The sequence below is a fragment of the Gouania willdenowi genome, chromosome 4, assembly GCF_900634775.1.
Source record: "Gouania willdenowi chromosome 4, fGouWil2.1, whole genome shotgun sequence".
NCBI lineage: Eukaryota > Metazoa > Chordata > Actinopteri > Blenniiformes > Gobiesocidae > Gouania > Gouania willdenowi.
Window position 1 is genome coordinate 5,724,179 of NC_041047.1, and position 13,175 is coordinate 5,737,353.

Here is a 13,175-nt window from a genome sequence, read left to right on the forward strand (position 1 = left end):
TTCCACAACCTTACACCAACAACAGACGAGCACATTAGACTTAAAGTAGTATGAGCTTCTTGGTGCTTGAAATCCAAATTTTCTCCTGTCATCATCATCATTAGACGCACTCACAAATAATCTTTGAACTCACTCTGGCAGTTTTCTGCTTCTGGCTTTAAACATAAAAACAAATTAAATTATATCTTTAAATTGTAATAACCCTGATTTGATCAATAAAGAATATGTATGATCTCTAAAACCAACTTTGTAAATAATTCTGACAATTCTTTTTTTATCACAAAATTAATAGTAAATTATTGCTAATATGTGTTACCCCACACTTCAACACAATAAGTGAAATATGGCAAAAATAATAATATAACAATATAACATTTTCAAAATGTTGCAAGATAAAACATACTTGGCTTTGTTCAAAATAAAAATATTTTGAGACAACTTACTTTTTACATATGATATATGAGCTTTCAATGATCGTCCAAAATAGTTCCAAAGAATCTAAACTCACCGTGCCTCTCAATCTCAGTTCCATCGATAGACAAAGTCACTTCCTCTTTAATTTTGTTTCCAAAACCATAAACTTGGTTTTATTTAAATTTAATGATAACCTATTTTATTGAACCAATATTTAAAGGCAGGGTATGTAATTTTCTAAAACTAGTATGATTTTGAATGTAGCATCCTCCAAGTGCTGCGCTTTTACCCGCCCCCTCCCCTCTGTGCTCCCTCTAAAGCACGTCCCTCACTTGCGTTCACTTGCGCCGGTGCTCCAATAGCGGACAGCTAAGCTCATCGCTTGTATTGTGTAGAAACTACGTCGTTTCTTGTCTCATTCAGTGGTAAGTAAACACTAAACTTTATCATTACATATGTTAAAAAACATGACTAAAAATTCAGTTTTAACTCTGTCACCGGTGACGCGCTTTGAGCGTGGGCTCGTGCACGTGAGGGGTTGAGAACGAGCAGGGAGACATGAGACGTGCTTGGTTAAAAAAAAAAAATCAAACCATCTTTTTTCATTGGTCGAAGTTTTTACAGGTTTACAGCTGCTACAATTTCTGTCAGGACATAAAGACAATATCAACCAAAAACTTAAAAAGTGTATCTGGAGAAAATTACCTACCCTACCTTTAAGTAGAAGCATTTCCTTTTCATTGTTACCAAATAAAGTTTTTAAATCATCTCCTGACAAAAATGAATAAGTATCGTCTGCAAATAATAGAAATTGCAGCATTATTTCAGATCTCGGAAATGTCTTTAACATATAATATAAAAAGGTTTAGGTCCCAGAACCGAACCCTGGGGTATTCCACAATCAATGTTCCTACTTTTTGAATTATAACCTCCAAAGTGAGTCAGGACTGATATACAGACATGTAAAAAAAATGAGTGAAAATGTATTATGGGTTGAATTTAGTGACTAGATGAACCAGAAATGTCTCTCCTGCTGCTATAGTTTATGGTTTATTTGGTCTTTTTGTGCAGATGAAGTGATGAACACACTTGTCTGCTACATCATGCTGGTAAATGGTTCCGATGAGGGTCATGTTATTGTTTTCTCACTGAAACTCGAGGCTTTAATCACCAGTATCCAGTGATGCTAATCCAGCCTGGATTTTTAATAAGGTTTATAATTGTTCAGTACCTGGTGGGTGGAGGGGATCTCATCTTGCTTTTGTTTTTCTTACCTCCCCTCCTAAAATCCTCCCTCTTTCTCCAACACACACACACACACACACACACAATTCTCATCTCGGGACCTCTGTCACATTCTTGGAAGAGGCTGGCTGTTGTTTTGGTAATGAGGTTGGGGGTGGGGGGGTTATGGGGTACCGTACATGGTAAATAAATGCACAGCACCAGTGCAGACAGAGCCGGGGGGGTCTGCAGAGAAATGCCAGTGTGTCAGACAGCCTGGCATTTCCCATCCAGGCTCTGCCCTGTCTGAAGTCTGAAGCAGTGTGTGAGCTTAATCCCGTGTTGTTGCATTCCACAGAGTCTCATTTGTCTTTTGTGGCTGCACAGAAAGTCTGAACATTAGCATCATCATACTGCACATGCCATTTCCCTAAATCATTTTTCTCTCCCTGGGATCAAAGCTCATTAAAATCCAACACACTACGTCTGTGAGCTAATTTAGAAAGCATGAAGGAGGACACGATGTATAAACAATGCAAAGCACCGGGGAGTCCTAATTTTTAAGAATCAATCAGATATTAGAACTCAATGCCTTTTTATCATGTTTGTCAAGGAAAGCTGCTAGAAGACAGCTAGGAAATGTATTAAGAGTTAAAAAAAAAAAAATACTTTCATACTGTAATTATATACTTTACACCAGTGGTTCTCAAACTTTGTTGGGTACTACCACTTTAAACAAAGGTGAACTTTCAAGCGCCTATTGCCCCTCCAAATAATCCTGACAATAAACACATTATAACACAGACAATTATATTATAAAGTGATGAACTGCATTTTTTGACTTAAAGTTCCATCCTTACATATTTTCATAATAAATCAGAAATCACCCGCATAAAAACAAAAGTGAAAGTGCAGCACTCAAAAATACAGGTAATTAAACATTGTTTGCAATCTGTGCCAAAAAGCTTAAGAAAACAAAAAAGAAAATTCAGTGCACGCATGAAATGAACTAACGGGAAAAAAGTAATCATTGTGTTCTATAATGCAAGTAACATAGTTCATTAATAAATCAAAACAAAAAAGAATAATCATTTTTTAAGTCAGCTATTGAAAGTGTATTTATTGTTCTGCTCCATGTAAAGTACGGCGCATGCTGATGTAAATTGTTATTTTTGCACCTTAGTTCCATGTAGTTTTTTGCGTGTCTGCGTTTTGTTTAGTGTTAATGATCTTTGTTATCGGTGAACAAAGGCATTTAAGAAGATAAGCATGAAGTTGAAAATCTCCTCCTCCTGTTTGTTGCGCGCCACCTGTCATGTCTCCATTCACCACCAGGGGGCGCACCACACACATTGAGAATCACTGCTTTACACATAGCGCAAGGTTTTGATTGAACAGGATTAAGGGCCAAATTGCACATATTTATATAGCAAATAAATTAGTGAGATTGTCTTTAAACATGTATTATGTGAATGCAAAATGTAAATTCAGTTTTTTCCATCCGTTTTCCACGATCACTTAAAATCTAAGGCCTTACTTATAGGGTTGGCATCGAGTATCGATGAGTCCCCGGACTAACTATCTGATTCTCCCGGAATCTTTCAAATTTTCAAATTTCGATTTTCACTTTCACTACCCCGTCCGTCAACCGAAGTTAGAAGCCACCAAACACCAACGAAGAAGAATCTACGGAAAGTGTTTACAGTGCAACCATGAACAATGTGCGGCAGAACAGTTTCTGGTTTTCTCCTGTAGCTGCTGCTTATCTGGACTGGGTTGTACACGTTGTTTCTTATTGTATGTTTGATATTTTGCACCAGGTTAGCACATCAGTGTGAGCACAGTAACATGTTTAAGTACCTGCAGCATCACACACTCAGGATGTGAGGAAATGTGAGGTATAATATTTTATATTCAAGTTTATAGATTTTATATTTATTTACTAGTTGAAAACATCCCAGTGAGAAATTCCTAGTAAAGTTCATAATTAAAATTCATGGAGAGGTTCACCCAACAGCTAGCTCATTTAAAACATGTCAACTTTTTTGACCACGCCTTAAAAGATACGGATTCGAAACAAGGAATGATCGTTGAAACCACAATCGTTCAAATCAAAACAATACCCAACCCTACCCACTTATTGGTATTACATAAATACAGGGCACGTGTGATGAAAGTCTGAGCGTCTGGTGTTGCTCTGTTTATAAATGTATCCCTTCCTGTAATCATGCTGTGATCAGGTGACAGGATGTTGGATTCTTTCTGCTAGAATCATTGCCTTGATCAGAGCTTCCTGTATTGCTATTGAGAATCAGATGATTAGGCTCTCATTTTTTTGTATCAGGCTCCTTAAATTTCACGATCAGGGGCCAAGAGCCGTCAGTGTGTCAGATGATGCTCCATGGTTCAGCTCTATTGTGTGAGTCCTTGAGCTTGTTGTATGGGAATGAAAGGCTGAGGCTGGCTGCTTTGTTTCATTGTGGAAGGAAGTTGAAAAAGAATATTCAGGTGTAGCAGCAGCAGGTTAAGCTTCAGACGGCAGTCGGCTTCTCATCCAGCCATCATCATCGTCGTCGTCATCATCATTGATGCACCCAAATTCCAGCCACTGATTATTTTTGTCCAAAAATGACCCAAAAGTGCATTTTCGGTTTTCAGCCGAAACACTTTTCTCACCGATACAATTCGACCGAAACAGGATGTTGTGATGAGGCGAGCAAACATTGCCGTCAGCGCGCTTTATCTTGTCAATAGCCAACTTGTCCGTGGACCCGCGAACCGGCTTTATTTTAATACATTGAAAAACTAAAGCGTCTTCTGAGCAGAGTTGTAGATGTGGCACGTAAGTGTGTTTTATGTTTCTGTGTCACGTCGACACTGTAGTTAGTCTAGCCCTCCATTATTACGGAGCTCTACACGGCAGCCTGACACATCGCTGCGCATCAGGAGCATGAATCGGGTTTCAGAGACTGTCGGCGCACATTTCACAGAGATCCTCTGATCTTCATCATGACGGTACTTGGTCCATTTTATAAAGATCGTTACTTGGATGGGATTAAAATAATGTAACCTTAGTGAAATTCTTCTCTGCATTTTCACCCATTTTCTCCGAGGGGTAGCAGTGGGCTGCCAATTGCAGGCGCCCAGGGAGCAGTTGGATTGGGGTTGAGGGACTTGCTGAACACCCCTCAGTGAAGACCCTGGTGAGATTTCAAACGGTGACCCTCCGGTTACAAGCATGCTTCCTTAAAGCTCTATCTATCTATCTGGAGTTTCTGAGATATGCCCTAAACAGCCTCACTTCCTCCCACTGCCTCTCCCAAACTACCAGAAGCCACGCCTCTACTTTTCTGCACGTGCATCGTGGAACATAAATTTATGCTTAAACAGATTTCTCAGAAACTTCGGATATCAGCTTTAACCACTAGGCTACCACTCCCCTAAACCAGTGCGCACAAAAAATGATGCACGCCACATACAAAGCACACAGAAGACGCACACGCTCTGTTTTTTTATATTTTTAATTGATTCATTCTGTCAAACATTAATATTAATTTATCCAATTGTAATGTGTTCATTTTAGTGAGGTTAGTACACATTCAGAGCCATAAATGCAATGGTACTAATAATTTGGATTATAATTTTTCATTTTTTTTGATTTACGGCCTTGGTTTTTTTTTTTTTTTTCGGTTTTCAATTTCGGCCAAGAACTTTCTTTTTGGTGCATCCCTCATCATCGTCGTCGTCCGTCGTCGCCGTCGTCATCGCCACCGGCTGAGAGACCAGAAGCCCCAAGATGTTGTCATTTCCCCAGTGAGCCAGTCTGTTCTCAGCTCCCCCAAAACTGACTGCATGAGCTCATTCTCTATTACTTATTCATGGAGATGCAGACAGATGTGCTGCTATAGTGTGTTTGTGTGTGTGTGTGTGTTTGCAAGCAGACAAAAAAGCTGACTTGGTTTGTTTTTTGTTGTTTTTAAAAAAATGTGCAACACAATTTGTTCATTTATTTTGAAAGTCTTGGTTTGAATTCCCTTCATGTATTTTCCTAATTGATGTAAACATGGAGACCAAACCAAGGGTCATCCTGGTAGAATGATGGCATTTTTTTTTTTATCTCTGCATATCAAGGTTTGTTTGCATATTCTCCGTCAAACAGCTGGATTTCTAACTCCGTCGGTGCTTTTCCTGCTGTTCTCAGTGGAAACATGAACCAGGGAAACAGCTGCATTGGAAAACAGATTATATTTGGCAACCATCAAGATGGAATGTAATAAATACCTAACTCTTTCTCTCTCTCTCTCTCTCTCTCTCTCTCTCTCTCTCTCTGATATAAGTGAGATAATTTTTCATTGCATGCTGGGAGAGATGCTTTCAACTGGTCAGTGGCAGGAGTTTAATTTCCCTTAAATTAGGTTGAATTAAATCAACTAAAGTGTCCACTGAACCACTTTTATAAGAGAGATTGATTGTATGATGCAGTAGCTGTTGTTTCTCAATGTTTTTTTTTTGTTTTTCTGAATACAAGCAGGCCAGATTTATGACACAATATCATTTTTTTCAGCTGTTTAACTTTACAGAAATTTAAGACAATAACCAAATGAGGTCAGGTGTTGGACAATCTCTCAGGTTCCACTTTTCCACCCTTATTTCACGTACTCGCTCTTATTTTTCCTTTAAGCTCTCGTGCTATTGGTACGACCACATGCAGCGGCATCAATGACCCACTTGATGCATGTCAGGGTTCCAGAGTTCACAGTAAATGAATGATCTCCAGCTTCACAGGGTGTCTCCCTGTTATCACTGTTCTGTTCCTGTTTAGTTGACTCGTGTGTCCTATTTCAACGTCCTACTCTCATTTTCTAAAGCCCTGTCCTTTGTTTCTTTAAGCTGCTCTTAAAACCGGACTTTTGACCAAGTGATTTTATCAAATATATACCAGTCGTATCACCTTGGAAGCTGCTAAACAGCCTAAACGGAGGCTTAACTTCTCATGAATTGACTCTGCAGGACGAGGGTGCGATATACAGTATCAAATATCAAATACGGAGATGTTTGATCTTACGTCGGCCACAGCTTTTATGCGGAAAAACGAGTAATTTCAACATTATAGTTTCCTAGTTTACACTTTTATGTATACATGAAATACAAAATATATAAGAAACCGACCATATCCAAACAATAAGTGACAGATATCAGTCCCAAAAGGGTCTTCACTTTAAATTTCCTAGATTTTGTGACCAATTTCTATTAAATTAAGGGAAATATTATATTATGTAATAATTTGAGGAAAATTTAAGCATTTTGTAACAATTTCAGGAAAATTTAAGCATTTTGTAACAATTTGAGTTTTTTTTCAACAGTTTCACATTAAAAATGACTGCAATATAAAGCACAGGGAACTCAATTCATTTACACAATGATTCATGTGGGCCGAATTTAAGGGTCCAAAGGGGCCATGAGTTTGACACGGGTGCTTTAAAATATAATCAATGGGGAACAGCCTTCTTTGGGTCGGATGTGACGTTAGCTCGGCGCTGTGTTTACATTAGCTCCTAACTGATTTATTGAATTTTCTTATTTATTAATGTTAATATGGTTAACTTTATATTATTTTTTCCCTTTTTTAATTTATTTTTTTTAATTTATTTTATTTTATTTGTTTTTTTTCCTCTTTTTTTTCCTTTTTTTTTTTTTTTAAAGATGCAAACTAAAATAGCAGAGTAGCCTACTATAAATGGTTTTGTAAATATGTGATTTAAAATAGTTTTGATCCACTGAAACATATTCTAAATATTCCATTTAGAAAAAATACTACTTTTTAATTAGTTAAAAGTTTGCTTCCTTATTACATGATCTGTTATGTCAGGATTTACAGACTTGGTCTTTGTTCCTGAGATTGAAGAAAAAAGAAATGATCGCGTCTAATGGACAACCAGTAATAAAAGTGGTGTTACTAGCAACCTATTGTGTGTGTGTGTGTGTGTGTGTGTGTTCATGCGTACATGTGTGTGTGTGTGATCAGGCGACTGTAAGTGATTGTATTTTTCCGGTTGAGCGGAGCAATTGTTTCAGCGTACGTTGAAGACACAAACAATCTGACAGCAGCAGCAGCAGGTTCACGATGCCCACTGCCTGTTTAATGATAATATTCATAGTGGAAAGAAATTATTACTGTAGATCAGTGGTTCTCAAAGAATTTTTGGCACAAATACCCCCTTTCTCTTATTGCTGAATCCAAGTACCCCCTTTGTTCAACTACATTTTGCTTAGAAACCTATTTAAAAACAACTATAGATCGTAATGATGGAGTGATAACACACATTTTAAATGATCTCATTTAGTAACTAAATGGAAAGAAACAGTATTTTTTTAATCGTGACCCTAAGAATTTCTGGCGACCCCAAAGACATTTTTTTCTAGAATTAGTTTTTGATAATTTTTGACCTCAGATATTTTATTTTTATTAATGAAAAATGTTTTTACTGCATTTTAATCGAACTAGATTTATATTTCACAAAGTGAAAGTATAGACATATGGTTGTTAAAGACTGTGTATTGTTTTCATTTAAGAAAAAAAAGATTAAAAACTAAAACAAAGCTATTTAAATTTTTTATGAACTTCAGGCGACTAATTTCATTTTCTGGACGTGAATTCTGTATTTTCCGTCCATTTTCCACGATCACACATTTTTTTTTATATCCCCCGATCCTTTTTTCTGTTTGACTTTATTTTTCCCTTTTTTTTGTCTAATCTCTTCTAATCTGCTTTCTTTCAGGACCAGTTTGATAACCTGGACAAACACACCCAGTGGGGGATTGACTTTGTCGAACGCTACGCAAAATTTGTAAAGGAGAGGCTAGACATTGAGCAAAACTACGCCAAACAGCTACGGTACGGTATGATTGGATTAAAGTTATTAAGTGGCGACTGTTGCTAACGAGAATTCGCCTCTTCCTATTGGATTTGTTTTTTTAAGAAAGGAAGTACCGTTACTACAGATTTACAGAAGAGTGTAAGCCTTTGTAATGATGGTGATGCATCAATATCCAATTTAACATCATCTAACTTGTACACGTGCACCTATATTAGGCAAACACTTGCTTTTATATCCCAGTAGGTTTTATCTCGTCCAATATTCATGCAGCTTGGTGCATTTAAAAAATTGTGCCTCGAGGGAGTGATTCCTAATCTAATCTAATATTTATACGGCTGTGCATAATGTAGCTCCATAAAATATGCAGTGAGTTGTACAGTAAGGTTTCACACACGTCACACATGCAGTCTTTAATGGTTCATGATTACTCTTAATGCTTTGGTTTAAAGGACTTATAAGTTAAGCAAGTTTCAGCCTCTGAACTAAAAGAGCAGCAGCAGCAGCATCGCCTGACAATTGGGGTTTGAAAAGGACGAGAAATTTAACATACATTTCCACAGGAACTAAGCTTGGGAATTTTGGGAATATAAAAAAAGAAAAATGAACTTTTCATTGAAATTGTTTATTTCAATTGTCAAACTTTCTGTTAATTCCCTTTGTAAGTTTCCAACTTTTAACATTTACGGAATTTTGCAACCCCAGTTAAAATGTTTTTAAATGGATGGTGATATTTATGTTTGAATATAATACACTTATTTAAAATTACTCCCATTTTCCCATTAATTCCAATAAATAATTCCCATGAAAAGTTAAAAAATATTACCAATTTTCATTTTTAAATTCAAAAGTGAAATTCAAAGTAATTTGTCTTTATCAGGGTCAAGAAGGGATTCTGAAAAACTTTAAAAACTGGTGGATTTTTTTATTTTCTGTTTCTAAAAACAAAAATTAAAATGTTACAAAACAGAAAAAAAAGTGCTGAAAGAAAAAAATGACAAAGTAAAAAAAAAAAAAACAAGGTGGTTGATTGAAAAAGTCTAACGTCAATGTTGCACTGATTTTTCATAGTGGAACCAAAGCAGTAGTGGCATCCTCTACAGACTCTCCTGGTCCACTCTTGGTGGATGATTAAAAGTCTCTGCGTTGTCAAAGCCTGGGGGAGGACACGGAAAAAAGCTTTGATGTTTGAAATCTGTGATTCATCTTTAATACTTTTCCTCTCCCTTAGTACAAGTCTCACTATCACGCTTAACATATCAGACGGCATATTTAAGCCTCTAATTCTTTCCCGTCGGTTTGTCTTGCAGGAACTTGGTGAAGAAATACTGTCCGAAACGTTCCAAAGAGGAGGAACCAAGGTGAGTTGCATCAGAGCTTTGTTTTCTTTTTTACTTTGGGTTCCTGAGAAAGGCTTTGGTTGACTTCTTGAACCCTCAGTATTTCTTGTCCTCTAATGGGGATTATCTGCATTCCATACAGTTTATCACAAAACAGAACAGGACGAAATAAATTACACATTGGATCAGACATGGGCAAATGGCGGCACGGGGGCCACATGCAGCCCTCGGCCTAGTATTGTGTGGCCCTCAAAAGGAAACACACAAATTGACTTAAAATGACAACAAAAAACACACAAGCAACCAAAAAAACATACAACATAAGATGAAAATATACAAAATGATAACAAATTAAAAACCTATGTAACAAACCTAAGAGAAAATAATAAAAAAACATTAAAAATGAGAAACAATTATACAAAATGACTCCAAAAATTTACAAAATGACTCCAAAAATATACAAAACGACTCCAAAAATATACAAAATTAAAACAAAAACACACAAAACAACAAAAACAAACAAACCGACAAAAAAAAAAAAAAAACATACAACATAAGATAAAATATACAAAATGGTATTAAAAACACAAAACAACATTAAAAAAACATGGAACCTAAGAGAAAACAATAAACAACATTCAGAATGAGAAACAAATATAAGAAATGGATCCAAAAATATACAAAAAAAACTACGAAAACACTCAAGAACAAATTATATGACAACAAACTTGCTTTACTTTTTTTTAAATCGTACTTAAGTACAAGTAAAATTACTGGTTTAGAAATATACTAAAGAAAGTACAAGTACCCATAAAAGCAGCTCAATGACAGTAACGTGAGTCCCATTACTTTCACCTCTGCTTCCAAGGAACTGGATAACAAGTAAATAAGCAACGAAACGTCCGATTGAAGCGTTATTTTTCTGAATAGTTTGAGGTGTTTCCGCAGGTTCACGTCATGTGTGTCGTTCTACTCCATCCTCCATGAGCTCAATGACTACGCTGGGCAGAGGGAGCTGGTGGCGGAGGAGATGGCGCTGAAGGTCTACAGTGAGCTGATGAGGTACAGCCAGGACCTGAAAGGAGAGAGGAAACACGTGAGTACACTTGACTGACTGACTACTGACTGCTTTCTGTGTATTCAAAGGCTTTTAGCCTAAAAATCTGTTCCTTATCATCATCGTCATTTTTTCTATAACAGAAAGGAAAAATGTAAATATATACTGTATATGTGAAAAGAAGTTAAAAATAATCTGAGGAAGTGAGTTGGCTATTTCAATATGTGAAACATTAAAATTGTGTAATAAGAAACTGAATTAGCTTAACTTAAAAGGTTGAAGTTTCATCTGCATTATTTCCAGTTATTTCTTGGTCACCCAGAGCAAAAAAACTAGGGCCCTATAAAATCCACGTTAACGGAATCACGGAATTGACCAATAAAAACGGTTAAACGTGGAAATGGACAGAATTGGCATGAAACGCTGTCACCGTGGGGCAAGGAACGTTTTTTTTATCGGGAAATGTTTCTGGGGACCGCTTATTAGGTTCACCGCCCTCTCCCTCCTGTCCTGGTTGCATTAAACTCATCCTAATCCACCACAAACACCGTCTAAAACAATGCAAATCATCACTGACTCCTAAATACAAAGCTACCAGTGCCCGTTTAACTTTGCTGTGCCTGTGAAGCTCCGTCCGTTTTTCGTGTAGCGCAGCGGTGCTGCGTGAGAACGTGATCAGCTTTAATCATCTTCTCCTGCTCAGTGTTGGAACTGTTATGCCTGGCTAACTAAGAATAACTCAGTCCGTGTTGTCCTTTAGTTATTTTTATTCCAGCCTTTAGTCTGTGTCTCGTAGGTACACATTCACAGTAAGTAAGTAAGTAAGTAGTTTATTTATAAAGCGCTTTTTGCCGATAAAATCACAAAGTGCTGTACACAGTTGTGGTAAAAGTACAAGTGCAACACAATAGAATAATAAAACAAGAGTGCATAAATATCATAAGAACAGCAACATTAAAGGATAAATAAAAATTAAAATCCAGTTAACTAAAAGCTTTACTGTAAAGTGTAGTCAGCAAGTTACCTCAAGTACAACCGTTTCAGTAGGAACTTCTGGTTTACAAAATAGAAGTCTGTTTGAGCACTGTTATTAGAATGTTACATTCTAACAACATCTCTTCCGAGCTACAGAAGATAGGATAATTTAAATTAGGTTAATATAAACTAAGTTGATCAAAACGTAATAATAAAACCTGCTCAGATTCAGTAAAATCATTGATCCCCAAAAGGAAATATGGTGACATTAATGCTGTTCTCATACATCTTTATATGACATATAAATAATAAAAAGGAGCTGTCAGAATAATCTATGTCACTTATATCTACCTTTTAATTGTATCTTACTTTATTTACGTGGTCGCTGTTGCATTTGTGTCAATATTTTGTTTATTCAAGCTGCGACACGATGTCCATTGATTTTGTATAACTGTTGTGTGTGCGTGCGTGTGTGCGCGCGCGCATGTATGTGTGCGTGTAGCATCTACAGGAAGGCAGAAAGGCCCAGCAGTTCTTGGATCAGTGTTGGAAACAGATGGACAATGTAAGTGATAGATTACTGTGATCAGCTGTGTTGATCTGAACTCTTTGAATCAATACAAAGAAATGCAAACAAAAAGTAGCGAAGAGTAAAACATGTGGGAAGGAATGATTGATACCATGAATTAAAGTGATGTATTTACTGTAGGAGAGGCAGCTACTGTACATCCATCCACACATGTTTATAGTCCTTAAATAAACCAGTGTCCTTTCTCTCATTCTGGGAACATTCTCATTATTCCCATTATCCGTTAGCCTGAGGACAGAGCCAAGATCAGGAAACACAGGCGCGCACACATTTCTACAACACACACACACACATATACACACATTTCTACAACACATACACACATTTCTACAACACACATACACACATTTCTACAACACACATACACACATTTCTACAACACACACACATACACATTTCTACAACACACATACACACATTTCTACAACACACATACACACATTTCTACAACACACATACACACATTTCTACAACACACACACACATTTCTACAACACACATACACACATTTCTACAACACACACACACACATTTCTACAACACACATACACACATTTCTACAACATACACACACACATTTTTACTACATACTCACATTTCTAAGTCACATACATACACAAACACACACACATTTTTACCGCACGCACACATTTCTACAACACACACACACACATTTCTACAACATTTACATACACACATTT

The 13,175-nt window shown here is 36.8% G+C and overlaps 1 protein-coding gene across 3 annotated transcripts in view; it reads left to right on the forward strand.

Moving 5' to 3' along the window:
• The window catches only part of fnbp1l (formin binding protein 1-like), a 56,094-nt gene that overhangs the window by 25,621 nt on the left and 17,298 nt on the right, over window positions 1–13,175 (forward strand). For all 3 annotated transcript variants that reach the window (XM_028444457.1, XM_028444456.1, XM_028444458.1), the window contains exons 2-5: window positions 8,418–8,533; window positions 9,824–9,874; window positions 10,802–10,949; window positions 12,388–12,450. In XM_028444457.1, the coding sequence (XP_028300258.1) occupies window positions 8,418–8,533; window positions 9,824–9,874; window positions 10,802–10,949; window positions 12,388–12,450 (378 nt within the window). The remainder of the gene's footprint in view (window positions 1–8,417; window positions 8,534–9,823; window positions 9,875–10,801; window positions 10,950–12,387; window positions 12,451–13,175) is intronic.